Source organism: Carcharhinus amblyrhynchos, chromosome 7 (genome assembly GCF_965287045.1).
Source record: "Carcharhinus amblyrhynchos chromosome 7, sCarAmb.v2.hapA, whole genome shotgun sequence".
NCBI lineage: Eukaryota > Metazoa > Chordata > Chondrichthyes > Carcharhiniformes > Carcharhinidae > Carcharhinus > Carcharhinus amblyrhynchos.
This window is the reverse complement of record NC_137330.1, coordinates 65,632,683-65,647,993: the sequence shown is the minus strand read 5'-3', so window position 1 is coordinate 65,647,993 and position 15,311 is coordinate 65,632,683. Positions and strand designations below refer to the sequence as shown.

Genomic DNA, 15,311 nt, shown 5'->3' with positions numbered 1-15,311 from the left:
ATGTATTCATTAATATTTGTTTGGAGAATTCTAATTCCATCCCCATCAGCTGCAAAATAATTGTAGTGCCCCTTTTAAAAAATGCTAGTGGCAATACATCAAAGTGGATACCCGTTGTATCCGTCCAACGAACTCCACCACATCGTTCCTTCCAGAGATTTTGTTCGAGCAGGTTTACCCTGATCATTACGGTAAGTGAAAGCTGCCTGTCTATCAGGGTAAATACAGTAATCGCTGAACTCGACACAGCTGAAATGAAACTGACTTTGTTGTGAAAGTATGAATCTGGGAGATACATAATCTGAGTGCTAACTCGAAGGGAACTCCGGATTTTTTAGATTTGTCCTTAAACTGCCGTTTTGCAAATCGGGCGTGGAACAGAAGTGCCGTGAAAGCATGTAGTTTTCAGGAAAGGGAGAGGCGACATTCCCGAGATGTTACACGTTAAAACAAAATAGCAGCACAGCCCTCCCTCTCTGACACAATCAGAGAGAGAGAGAGAAAAACACACACACATGAAGTGTGAGTGGATTGTGTAAAGAGAGAGAGGAAAAAGTAGGACCCGGAAGCAGATGCAGGACTAGTGTTGTTGGGAGCTGTGCCTATGGGATTGAAGTCGGGAATGGAAGATGAGAATGTGAGAGATGGGGGGGATACGCTTGCGTGCAGCGAGGATGAGGAGGCGGCGGGCGGGAGCAGGCAGGCGATGGAACGTGGTCCGGATGGAACGGGGAGGGAGAATGTTGCGGGCAGCCAGCAGGACAATGGGGAAGGTTCCAGCCGCCTGGCGCCAGCCGCCCAGCAGCAGCCGGGCTCGGAATGCTCGCAGCACATCTACTGCACCGTCTACTGTGTGGAGAACGAGAATTACCAGCGCTCGGCGCTGCCAGACCAGACTGGGGGGCAACGGGTGGATGAGCCCCCTGATTCGGGCCGGGCCACACCGACTGGACAGACGGGTCGAGATGCTACCCCGTCCCCGGTTCCGACGGGTTTCGAACTCCCCACCCGGGTACCTTTTACCATCTCCCGGCAGATCGACCTAAATTCGGTGGTGGGGACCCCTTACCCCGGAGACTACAGGCATTTTATTATTTTGACTTGCCGAGTTTGCCTAGATGACAAACCTATCCGACCACTTCCATGCTGCAAGAAGGCTGTATGCGAGGAGTGCTTGAAGAGATATCTTAGCAATCAGGTAATTCCCATCCGTCACGCTTGGCAGAGCAGTAACTTTACGTGTTCCCTTTAGCGCAGACAATGCAAGAAACCATAATCCGACAGGGACTGATACTGAAACCTTGATTGCTACATGAAGTTTCACAGCTCACATTCATAATTCATGCAGGCTATCTTATGTTCTTGTTCACTGTTAACAGGATTTACATTCGATTGTTGACCTTTGGGCGCACTTTTGATTTCTGACAATGTAAATGTTTTTGTTTGGAACCTCTAATAACGAAAAACAGCAGTGCTTCCTTTTTTTTAACGGTTGGGAATGTTATGAAACTCAGCCAGGGCATCTACAATCAACAAAAGTTAGCTGACGTTCTGCAACTAGTTAATGTTTATCAGCTTAAATTGAATCGGGGAAGTCTTTTATGTACGCAATTACTGAGGTCTGTCAGGGATCAGTGCATTTACTTCAAAAAAAAGGGCAGCGTAATCTTTGTGTTCCTGTTATACTACAGATTAACTTCAAATAAAGTTAGGATGACTTAAACGAGCTTGTTTCCTCAAGTAACGCTGAATTTGGGATAAGAAAAGGGGAAGTCGCACTTTTTTTGAGATGATACTTTTTAGGATATAGAATACATTTGAGTTCCAATCAAAGTTATGCTTGGAGCGAAATGGATAAATAGTTGAAGAAATATACTAAAAGGTTCGGTGAAAAAAGATAGACTCAAGTGCATAATTCTAATGGAAAGCAGGCATCATGATGTTTTAAGATCCTGAAACTAGACCCTAGCCTATGAGTCAAAGGTGAAACTTGAGTGAAGCAAGCAGTCTGCTTATAATTGCAATGGTTTACTTTTGATTTGTATGGATGGTATCCTCTTTCACATTCATCATCTTTGTTTTTCATATTAATCTGTGATTTATTTGCTTTCCAAAAAAATACTTTCAAAGATAAAGGTCAGAAAACATAATCAGCCCATTTAAACTAATGTATTGGCTGTGGTCCTCTGAAGATTAATGACCGTGCATTTGTAATTAATTGATTGCATATCTGTTGAAAGAATGTTAATCATCTGAATGCCTGGATATAAACCAGTTGGTTGCAGATCATAGACTGTAAGTGGATTTGATGTGTAAAAATGGGAATTATAGCTCTTACAGAAAATTTTATTTTGTTAAGATGATTTAAATACTTTATTATAGAGTGGTTAGAGTATAAAAGGTGGCTGTTTGGCCCATCATGTCTGTGCTGGCTCTGAGAACAACTTGGCTAAGTCCAGTCTGCTGCCTTTTCCCCTTAGCCTGAGCAGTGTTTTCACTTCAAATTTCCTTTTTGAGAGCAAGGCAGTCCATTCTGGATCGTGACCACTTGCTGTATAAAATGGTTTTTCCTCATTTCAATTCTGGTCCATTTACCAATGATGTTTATAATTAGTGTCTTCTGGTTATTAACCCTTCCACCAATGGAAATTGTCAATAAGGAGAAACTATGTCCAGACTCTTCACAATTTTGAATGCTTTTATCAAATCACCTCTCAGCCCTGTCTTTAAGGAGTGATTTTAATTTTTTAAATCTCTATCTATATAACGGAAGTTCATCATCCCCAGAACTGTTCTTGTAAATCTTTTCTGCAACCTGTTCAGTGCCATCACATCCTTCCTAAAAGTGTGATGAATAGACCAGGATGCGATAATCCAGTTGAAGCCAAACCAGAGTTTTGTACAGGTTTATCATCACTTCCTTGCTTTTGTATTCCATGCCTATTTATAAAACCTAAGATTCCGAATGCTTTATTAACAAACTTCTCAACCTGTCCTGCCACCTTCAACAATTGATGCATAATGCTCCCAGGTCTCTTGGTTCTTGCACCTTGTTTAAAATTGTACGCTTTATATTATGTTGTCCTTCCTTATTCTTCTACCAAAATCTATTGCATCACATTTCCAAATTGCAATTCAAATTAATGTCTGTATCTCAGTGTCAAAAGGACTCCACTACGTTTTGAAAATAATAGGGACATTTGATTTTCTTTGTATTTATTCTGTCAATCTAATTATTCAAATAATGTTTTGGCAGTAATAACCTGTTCTTCATTCAGTTTTATTGATTGTAAATTTGAGATGTGTCGAGCACAAAATGTTAGATTGGTAATATAGAAATATCAGATTCACTGTTTGTGATTTTTGTAATATGCTCAACTGGAAACTAATTCAATAAGTCATGGTGTTTGGGTAAGAAATATTTGGTCAGTAAGGCTCTATCATAAGCATCAAGCCAAGGGAACAACCCTGGTTCAATGAAGAATGTAGAAGAGCTTTTTAAGAACTTCATCAGGCATACTTAAGATTCTCACCTAAGGATGCCACAACATCAAACTTGAGCATGCTAAACAGCAGAAGTAGCATTCTGTAGATGGGGTTAAACAATCTCACAATCAGATCAAAACTCTGACAACTGAATCTGGCAGGACTACAATGTGGTGGAGAAATGAACAACTAACTGGAGGTGGAGGCTCTACAATCATCCCCATCCTCAATGAATGAGGAAGCACAACACATTAGGGCTATTTATGATTCCTCAGATGCTGAAGCTCTGACTGAGCAGTGCCCTATGACCCTTGTGCCACATAGATGCCAGGCAATGACCCTTTCCATCAACAAATCTAACCATCTTCTTCCTTTGAAATTCAGTAGCAATACCATTCACTGTTAAGATCTTGCTGCATCAAGCTTGAACATTGTCAAGTGGCAAATAACAGTTGCATGCACCGATGCCTGGCAATGATCACCTCTAACCACGCAGAATCTAACTACCTCCCAGTGAATGGCATTCTGGCATTACAATTAACCAGAAAGTGAACTGGATTAGCCATATAAATACTGCGCCTATAAAAGCAGGCCAAGGACTGCGAATTCTGAAGATGTAACTTGCCTCTTGAGCCCCCAAAGCCTGCCCACCCTTGTGCAAGGCCCAAGTCAGGAGTGTGATGGAGTAACTACTCTCCCACTTATCTGGGTGAGTGCAGCTCCAACAACACTCCCAAGGCTTGACTCCAGGACAAAGCAACCTGCCTGACCAGCAGCCCATCCATCACCTTCAGCATTGATTCTCTCTATTACTTTACAGTAATATGAACCATCTACAAAATGTACTGTAGTAACTCAACAAAGCTTCTTTAACAACACCTTACAAATTTACAGCTTTTACCAAGAAGGGCAAGGGCAACAGATACCTGGGAACACCACCATCTGCAATTCTCCAGTGACACACCTTCCTGACTTGGAACTGTAACACTCTTCCTTCACTGTAATTGGGCCAAGATCCTGGAACTCCCTCCTTACCAGCACTGTGGGTGTACCTACATCACGTGGATTGCGGCAGTTCAAGAAAATTACGTGTCACCACCTGATTGGCAATAAATTTAAAAATGGATATAGTTGACTCACCATCACCTTCTCAAAGGCAGTTGGGGATGGGCAATGAATGTTGGCCTTGTCAGTGAGGCTCATGTCTACTCCACAGATTGCAAATCGGTAACATTTTGAAGAGGATGATGTAGCAATGAAGCGAGCAAAATTCTGGTTATTGTCCAGTCAGTGATATTGGGAAAAGTCGGTAAATATGAAAATTCATTAGACAAGCCAGATGGTGCAATGGGTTAGCCCATATCTGTGGAATGAGTTAGGATTCTTACAGCCAGAAGATACTATTGAAGTGAGTTTAAAAATACCTATTCCAGTTCCTAGTACATGTAGATTTAACAACACACAACTCAACCTAAGCTGGCAAACATACTCAAAAGGTAGGAGGCATTCTTCTGAGTTTGGAGTTGAGACGTTGTTGTCAAGAGTTTTATTCTGGTCACCGTGCTATATCTGATAAGAGAGTAATGTTAAAGCTAACTGCCAGAAATGGAAGAAATGTCTTTTGCCCTTTCAATCCAAAACTGGTACTGGAACTGAGAGGCTATGCTTGTCAAGAAAGACTGAATGGGCTGGGAATCTTTTCACCAGAAAAGAGAAGGTTGAGAGGTGACGTATTAGAGGTCTTTACATTCATGAATGATGGATAGAGGTGGAAAGACTCTTCCCGCTCAAAAAAGACAGTAGGACTAGGGGGCACAGCCTCAAGATAAAAGGGGGGCGGTTTAGAACGGAGTTAAGGAGGAACTTCTTCACTCAAAGGGTGGTGAATCTCTGGAATTCTCTGCCCGTTGAAGTGGTGGAGGCTGCCTCGCTAAATATTTTTAAGACGCGGGTTGATGGGTTTTTGATAGGAGAGGGGATTAAGGGTTATGGGGAGAGGGCGGGAAAGTGGAACTGAGCAGCGACAGATCAGCCATGATCTTATTGAATGGCGGGGCAGGCTCGAAGGGCTGGATGGCCTACTCCTGCTCCTATTTCTTATGTTCTTATGTAAAATAGACAGGTAACTGATGTGACCATTCATGGGGAATAAAAAAGAAGATTCGTAAATATAAGATAAATCCAATAAAGAATTCAGATGAAACATCTTTTATTCAGTGTGGTAAGAATAGGGAATGTATTGCCACAAGGCAATAGGAAATGAGATTGAGACCAATAGCATTGATGCATTTATTGATGCATCTTGATGCTGAAATCAGCACATACATCACAGAAGTGGCAGTCATTAAGTGCAAGGAGAATGGGATAATAGCAGCCTGAGAATATACCAACCGTGCGTCCTCAGCACACATCTCCTGCACTAGTAGACTTTACCACCACATATTAGGCAGGAGAAAAGGCTGAATAGTTCCAACCTTTGTTGTCTCAGATATATTTTTGGCATCATCTTGGTGGGATAAGGTGACATACTCTGACATCTTTTGAGTGTTCCAATTCCGTCACCATACACTCATCACTAAGCCAACAACATCTTCGTTAGCTCAAACACATCCATCAGATGGATGGTAACTGTATACTAAAGACTTTCTGTATGGTAAAATGACCACTGCTGTCCATACCTCTGCTGCAAGAACACAGACTGAGCTGTGACGGTAGCGAACACTGACAACTGGGAGACAGTCACTGAGGGTCATGACCTCTGGAGACTGTTTTGAAGAGCATTAAAAATATCAAAGTCTGAAAATACATACCAAGAACAGCTGCTTCCATACTGCCATCAGACGTTTGAAGGGTCCAATCTCACATTAAGTTGATCTTTCTAGTCACCCTGTTGGTAACTGCAACATTTATATCCTGCATTCTATCCTTTTCCTTCTCCCCTACATAACACATGAATGGTATGTTTTTGGCTGTAGCCGTTCACAAACAATATTTTTCACTGTGTCCCAGTACATGCAACAATAACAAATTAATCAAATCACTTGGGTGAGGCGAATGTCTTGATCACTGATTTTGTATTTGTTTGCGTAAGCGTGTACATGAGTTTATGCTACCAGGATAAGAGACTGTACTGCATATGGGGCCACCTGCCCTGGGGTTTCGGTCAGCTAGCACATGTCAGAAGTAGGCCAGCCAGCCTAGCAAATTAAATAATGTTTGTCTTGCAGTTACATTTGTCACTTTGAGTATTATTCATTCGGTTTGAGATGGAACAACAAGCAAAAAAAGGATAGTTCAGCTGACTGAGAAGGCCCAAAGAAAACAAAGATCAGCAAATCATGCACCTGTGGCAAATGTAGCAGACAATACCATGACAGTATGGGGCTACCAAGCCGCACCAGGTGATGCTTAACCCTGAGTTGACAGCTGCGGCATAGGTACAAAAGAGTGCTGTATTTAAGGAAAAGCTACAAAAGTACAAGGGCCAACAAAAGCAGTAGAAATATATTCTGAGTGGGTTAGGTGAAGTTGAGTGGAAAGAAGTTTTTATGGCGACTAAATATAGACACAGACCATGTTTCTTTTATTTAAGTTCTACATAATTCACCTTTTTAAATTTTAGTTTTTATGAGGGGCAATTTTCCAGCCTCGCCATGGCTTGCACAGATCGCGCCGATCCAGGAAAATAGTATGCGGGCCTAAAGATCGGTTTCACACCTGGCACCAAACAGTTTACAATCATCCGACTCCCTTTCTAATGGTGCAAACGTCTGACCAGGAGTCTGATTTAACATATTTAAAACAGCATTTAAATATGCTTAGCCTACAAGATACTGGATTTTCCTAGCTCCCCAGTTCTTCTGATATAGAAATCCCACAGCACAGAAAGAGGCCATTCGGCCCATCGAGTCTGCACCAACCACAATTCCACACAGGCCCCACCCCCATATCTCCACACATGTACCCACTAATCCCTTTAACCTATGTATCTCAAGACACTAAGGGCAATTTTAGCATGGCCAAATAACCTAACCCAGACATCTTTGGACTGTGGGAGGAAACTGGAGCACCTGGAGGAAACCCACGCAGACACAAAGAGAATTTACAGGGGAGATGTCAGGGGTAAGTTTTTCACTCAGAGGGTGGTGAGTGAGTGGAATCAGCTGCTGTCGGTGGTGGTAGAGGCGAATTTGTTGGGGTCTTTTAAGAGACTCCTGGATGAGTACATGGGATTTAATGGGATTGAGAGTTATAGATAGGCCTGGTAGGTATGGATATGATCGGCGCAACTTGTGGACCAAAGGGCCTGTTTGTGCTGTAGTGTTCTATGTTCTAATGTGCAAACTCCACACAGATAGTGACCCAAGCCAGGAATTGAACCCAGGTCCGTGGAGCTGTGAAGCAGCTGTGCTAACCACTGTGCTGCCTTGAGGTACAGTGCCAGAATGGTGAGAATCACCACTGCCATAGTGGAGACCAAGTGCGTTGATCATGCTGGAGGTGTCAGAGGCCATTGAAGCTGTTGGGTCGGTTAGGGACATGGCTGAGTGCCCACCAGGCTCTGCCAGTGTGCCAAGGGCAGTGCCAAAGGGGTGGGAATAGGTCTATGATTTGGGGTGCACTTAATGATGGAGGAGCATGTTAGGGGTCAGGCAGGGAGACTCGTGGAGGCCACCAGTGCTGCAATCTGTGTTGGGGAGGGGGTGAGGGGAACATGCACCAATAAGGTGCCCCCTCCCTCCCCCATAAACTGTTTGGAACGAACAGACCCTTCAGCTCTCCCAGCCTGCTCCAAACTAAAAACCCCTACTCTTCCGGGGGCTATATTCCTCTTTTCCCATCCTATTCATGTATTTGTCAAGATGTCCCTTTAAAAGTCACTTTTGTATCTGCTTCCACTGCCATTCCAGGCACCTAGGTATTTAGTACGTAGAAGAATTGTATCAGTGGAAAATTGCAGTCCAATAAGTTATCCAACTTCTAAGTGAATGGTAATTGTTTTTATGAAAAAAACAAATGCCCCCACATTGGCAACCCATTTGTTACTGTCCTACCAAGCATCTGCAATCTGTCGCTTACAAGCATTGATCTGAAGCTGACAGTCCAGCTGTCTGTACTCCTCTTTAAAAGAGGACTCTGGAATTTGATGAGAATAAATTATTATTTATGTAACGTTAATGATTAAAGTACTCAAGTTAGAAATGATTGGTTATTCATTTCTCATACTTGATTTAAATTAAAAAGACTGAACAGTTTTCTCTCTTCTGTCTGCCTCCATTTGATTTATCCTTCGGAGAAGTGGCTGAATTTATAATTTAGATTCCAGAAAAGTGATCTGTTGCTCTGGTAGTTGTATATGACCTCAAAAGCTCACTATGGAATGCCAACTAATAAGTTATTAACTAATGTGTTGTTCCAAAATTCCCAAATTCGTTTACAAGGTCTTTTGCAGCAGGACTTATTTGATTTTTCGCAAAATTATGTCAAAGTTTCAATCTGTTTGCCATGATCACAACAGAATTCCAGAATGTGCGACCTGTAGCCCAGTGACATTTTATTTAAAATTCAGTAGCAAGTAACTTCAGAAACCTAGCAACGTAACATCCATACTCTTTGTTTTCTATATTGATCTGGTGGCACCAACTTGTACTGCCTCATTCATATTCTCCAATTTGCTCAGAAAAGGATGTGAACATAAGTCCAGCAATTGAGGATCAGTCAGTTTAGTATCTGCGGTGGCAAAGCTTTTGGAAATAATCGTGTGGAATAAAATTAATAGTCAAGTAGATTTATTATGGAAAACCAGCATAGATTGGTTAAGAGAAAATCATGTTAACCAAATTTGCTGAGGTTTTTAATGACTTAATGGAGAGGATTGATGGGGGGGATGATCTTGATGTGGTATATTTGGACTTCCAAAATGCATTTGACGAAGTGCTGTTCAGCAGATTGAGCAAAGTTAGAGTCCATGTAATAAAAGGGACAGTAGCAACATGGATGCTAAATGAGCTAAGTGACAGGAAATGATGTAATGACCAGCTAGTTCTGATGAGTCATATTGGATTTAATGTCAGCTCTCTTCAGAGATGTTCCAAGACCAGCTGAGTTCTTCCAGCACTTTCTGTTTTTATTTATAATAGTGAACACCTTTTTGAACTGGATGAAGGTTTATAGTGGAGTTCCTCAGGCATCAGGGTTAGGACAGCTGCTCTTCCTGATGTAAATGAATGATTTAGACCTTGGTATACAGGGTGCAATTTCAGAGATCATATACTTTCTTCATCCTATAAAGGGTGAAGGAAAAAAAATTGAGAATGGATCCAGAACTTGGTTGGGATTGCTCGCCATGGAGAGGAGAAAATTCGAGGGGAGATTTGCTTGAGGGAGTTAAAATGATGAAGGGTCTGCATGGGGTAGATGGAGAGAAACTGTTTCCAATGGTGAAGGATAGACAAAGAGAGGGAACAGATTCAAGGTAAGTGGCAAAAGATGCAAAGGAATAGAGATTTTATTGTGCAGGTTAGAATCTGGAATGCACTGTTTAAGAGTGCAGTGGAAGCAGATTCAGTTGAAGTTTTCAAAACGTAATTGGATTATTATCTGAAAAAGAATAATTTGCAGAGCTATTGGGAAAAGAAAGGGAAGCCTTTGAGAAGGTGACCAAAGACGTGGATGAGGGTAAAGTTGTTGATGTGGTGCACATGGATTCCAGTAAAGCGTTTGATAAGGTTTGCCACGGTGAGCTATTGCAGAAGATATGGAGGCATGGGATTGAAGGTGATTTAGCGATTTGGATTAGAAATTGGCTAGCTGCAAGAAGACAGAGGATGGTGGTTGATGGGAAATGTTCATCCTGAAGTCAGTTGCTAGTGGTGTACCGCAAGGATCTGTTTTGGGGCCACTGCTGTTTCTCATTTTTATAAATGACCTGAATGAGAGTGTAGAAGGACGGGTTAGTAAATTTGCGGATGACGCTAAAGCTGGTGGAGTTGTGGACAGTGCAGAAGGATGTTGCAGGTTACGGAGGGATGTAGATAAGCTGCAGAGCTGGGCTGAGAGGTGGCAAATGAAGTTTAATGTGGAAAAGTGTGAAGTGATTCACTTTGGAAGGTCTTTCGGGTCAAACCAAGTAGACAAACTCAAATTACATTAGGACAAAATAAAAAGGGCAGCTCTCCAAAAGGAAGGGGAGCGGCCCAAACAAAAACAAAAGTACAAAGGAAACTTAAGACACATTAAATCAAAATGTGATCGTCGGGGTCTACAACGCACCTCAGCCCCTGCGGTGCCCAATGGGCACTTTGGAAGGAGTAACAAGAGTACAGAGTACTGCGCTAATGGTAAGTCACTTGGTAGTGTGGTTGAGCAGAGAGATCTCGGTGTCCATGTGCATAGTTCCCTGAAAGTTGGCATCCAGGTTGTTATGAAGGAGTACAGTGTGTTAGATTTTATTGGTAGATGGATTGAGTAATGGAGCCATGAGGCCATGTTGCAGCTGTACAAAACTCTGGTGTGGCCGCACTTGGAGTATTGCGTACAGTTCTGGTCGCTGCATTATAGGAAGGATGTGGAAGCATTGGAAAGGGTGCAGAGGAGACTTACCAGGATGTTGCCTGGTATGGTGAGAAGGTCTTATGAGGAAAGGCTGAGGACTTGAGGCTGTTTTCGTTAGAGAAGAAGGTTAAGAGGTGACTTAATAGAGGCATATAAGACGATCAGATGATTAGATAGTGGACAGTGTGAACCTTTTTCCTTGGATGGAGATGGCTAGCATGAGGGGAAATAGCTTTAAATTGAGGGGTGATAGATATAGGACAGATGTCAGAGGTAGGTTCTTTACTCAGTAGTAAGAGCGTGGAATGCCCTGCCTGCAAAAGTAGTGGATTTGCCAACATTAAGGGCATTTAAATGGTCATTGGATAAACATATGGATGATATTGGAATAGTGTAGGTTAGGGCTTTAGATTGTAGCACCGACCCGTGAAACCATCGAGAGCTGAAGGGCCTGTACTGTGCTGTTATGTTCTATGTGGCACCAGGTAATTGCTCCAATAAAAAGAAAGCACAAAGATGATGTGACAAATGACCTCTTTCTGTGTTGTAATCATTCTATGGCTGTAGATAAAACAGACCTTTGCACACATTTACTTAAACATTGAAATAGTATTCTTAAAAACATGAGAACAAATGAATTAGTGGAAGGAGTAGGCCATCTGACCCCTTGAGCCTGCTCTGCTATTCAATTAGATCATGGCTGATCTTTTTCGTGGACTCAGCTCCACTTACCTGCCCACTCACCATAACCCTTAATTCCTTTACTGTGCAAAAATTTATCTATCCTTGTCTTAAAAACATTCAAATGAGGTAGCTTCAATTGCTTCACTGGGCAGAGAATTCCACAGATTCACAACCGTTTGTGTGAAGGAGTTCCTCCTCAACTCAGTCCTAAATCTGCTGCCCCTTATTTTGAGACCATGCCCCCTAGTTCTAGTTTCACCTGCCAGTGGAAACAGTTTCCCTGCTTCTATCTTATCTATTCCCTCCACAATCTTATGTTGCTATAAGATCTCCCCTCGTTCTTCTGAATTCCAACGAGTACAGCTCCTGTCTACTCAGTCTTTCCTCATAAGCCAACCCTCTCAACTCAGGAAACAATCCAGTGCACTCCCTCCAGTGCCAGTATATCCTTCCTCAAGTAAGGAGACCAAAACTGTACACAGTACTCCAGGTTTGGCCTTATCAGGACCTTATATAGCTGCAACATAACCTCGCTGTCTTTAAATTCCATCCCTTTAGCAATGCAGGACAAAAGTCTATTTGCCTTCTTAATTACTGCTGCACCTGCAAACCAACTCCTTGTGATTCTTGCATAAGGACACCCAGGTCCATGACTACTGGTGATATTTCAAATGTTACAAAAAAAAGGAGGGAATCATCAGCTTTTTAAACTTTAGAAGGGTAAAAGCGTCCAGCAAAATATTTGGTACTTCATAATCTTTAACCCTAAGTGTAAGAAAAAAGGGTGCAGTTATATGCAATAGGTGTGAAGCTTAAGTGATCATCATTCAGGTAGTGTTACACCCAGTAAAATGATTAATTAAAACTGAATTAACAGTAGTTGCTGTCTGTGCCTTGTGCTCATGCAATGCAACAACGTGCGTGTTTGGACATTATCTGAAGACAAAAATGTGTAATGGTTGCTAACATTCATTCTGAATACTCAATGAACATGGGTGACCTCCTCCTTCAGAAGAGGAGAAAATTTGAAAGAGAACCTAGGGAAGTTACAAAACAAAGTAACTCTTTCATAGAGAAAGCAATGAATAAGGGAATATTCCTGAATTATAGAACTAAAAGAAAATTGTAGAAATAGAGAACACGTTTTACTGAACACAACTTGTTGACTGAGAATATGTAGGAAATGTAGTAATTGGCTGAGAAAGCATGATATGATTGTGACAGCAGAGGATTAAATTGAGAATTCTGGCTGAGAAAGTTAATAAATTCTCTACAGCTTCTCAATATTTAGAGTTTTTCACCACCTCCCCCTGCCCCACCTCTAGCATGTTTGGTTCTCCTAAGGCTTTGTGAAAAGAGAGGGCCAAGAATACTAAAGAGTCCATTAATTCTGGATGAAAGGTCCATAAGTGTTGCTTTCAATCTTTATGTTGATTCCAAGAATAACGCCTTGAATTGCTGTTAAAGTTTGTTTATTTATTTATTAGTCACTGCAATGAAATCCCGTAGTCACCAGACTCTGGCACCTCTACACAGAGAGAGAATTTAGCATGGTCAGTGCACCTACCCAGCACATCTTTGAACTAAAGAAGGAAACGGGAGCACCCGGAGGAAATCCACACAGACACGGGAAGAACTTGCAAACTCCACACAGACAGTGACCCGAGTGGGAATCGAACTCAGGTCCCTGGCGCTGTAAGGCTGCAGTGCTAACCACTGTGCCACCATGCTGTCCCATTTCTCTATACCTTTTATTATCTTGTTCACTGTTTACTACATTCCCAGCTTTCATGTCATCTGCAATTGAAAGTATGGCTTGTAAGCCCAAGCCTGGATCTTTATATCAAAAAGAGCAACTGTCCTAATACCAACCCCAGGGATCATCGCTGTATATTCCTTCCTGATTGTGATGCACCCATTCGCCACTACTTCGCTTTCTGTCTCTTCACCAGGTTCATATCCATGTTGCCAATTCCCTTGTAACCTGCAGACATAAATTTTGCTTTAAATCTGTTAATATGATATTTTATCAAATGCCTTTGAAGTCCATATACATGTAATCAGTTGTTGTCCGTTTATTTACCGTCCTTGTCAGTATGTTAAAGAATACAATTAATTTGGTAAACATGGTTTGTTTTCAACCAATCTATGGTAATTGCCATTTATTAAATCAGAATTAGCATCCCATGTGGTTATTTTGTTCTTGCAACACACCAACTTTATTTACCACACTGGTTTTATGCACGTGCACTCCAAATCTGTCCTAGTCTGCCTTGTCTGCACCAACCAACCCCCCATAACCCTAGTTAATTGATTCTATTTATGACTTCTTTATTCTGATCTACTTATACTCTCTTTCCTCTATTGACCTTGTATTTTCTCTCTAATGATTCGTGTCCATCTGCTACCCAAATTGCCCCCTCCACACTGTAAGCTCTCTGGAAGGGTATTAGACCCAGGCTCAAATTAAATCATCAATCTGCCTCGCCTTGCTCTGGCACCAGATGATGCCAGGCAAAACTAATTGTTGCTATTTACTTCTCACAGTACCAGTTGGATTTTCTAATGCTTAACAAGTGCTGTTTTTTTTTGATCTGCAGAGATAAATATACATGCAAGTCAGACTGAGAAAAGACCAGTTTCTCTATCAAAGCGCACTCTTGTGACAGGTTAACTCTTTTGTCATGACACCTAGTTCTGTTTGAAAACCAGGATGTTTTGTCCCTTCATTGTTAAATCATTCCATAATGTTTATCACTTCCCCCCTCATTAACTTTTCCCTCATTTCCATTTGTGGCTAACCACTTTGTTTCTTGACGTAAAATCTGTTTTTTACATTATCAGGCAATTCGATAGCCCCATTGGAGAGCCTCATTCACTGGGAATGCAAATCAGGAATTCAGGAGCACATGCTCTGTGTGTGCATCCTAGTTAATTAACTTGCATTGACTTTATAAAATTACCCTATTTAACATTTTACATAGTTGAAGGGAATTATGCTTTAATGCTTTTCCAAGCAGCCAGAAATTCGGGGGAAAAAAGAGCTCTGATCTTTTTTCCCAGATCTCTGACTTTATGTCTGGGATCAGTCTTGTTGCCCTTGTCCTGTATCCTTTCTGATTTGCCTTTTTGTAGCATGGTGGCCATAACCAAATCCAGTATCCTAAATGTCCCCTAACTAATAAAAAGAAGCAAAAATGGAGAACTCTCATTTATAGAGTGAATTTCACAACTTCAGGACATTTTAAAAGATACTCACGACGTGTAGTGAACTTTAAGTGTAGTCACTATTTTATTGTCAGAAAAGTTTTGAGGACTACCCTCTGTTGTAGACTTGTGCTCTAATGTACTTTTCTAGCTTTGATTGCCCTGCTACATAGTCTGGGTATTTGAAACTGGCATGACTATTACTATTCCCAGAATGCTTTTAACACACTCTCAAAATCACTGATTTTTTTTCTTTTTACCTTTTTGTATAATATCAGTGTTTACATTCCCATGTACTTAATTGCATAACTGATTGAAAATGCTCTGCCAAATCCTCAGAGGTAATTTTTTTTCTTTAGTTTGCTCTTCTGGCAGATCAG

General features: G+C 41.5%; 1 protein-coding gene across 1 annotated transcript in view; it reads left to right on the top strand.

The window, feature by feature from the left end:
- The first annotated feature begins 247 nt into the window (after positions 1 to 247).
- Positions 248 to 15,311, top strand: part of rnf217 (ring finger protein 217) — a 107,442-nt gene continuing 92,378 nt past the window's right edge. The window contains exon 1 of the mRNA XM_080192520.1: positions 248 to 1,198. Within this exon, the coding sequence (XP_080048646.1) occupies positions 605 to 1,198 (594 nt within the window). The 5' untranslated portion in view covers positions 248 to 604. The remainder of the gene's footprint in view (positions 1,199 to 15,311) is intronic.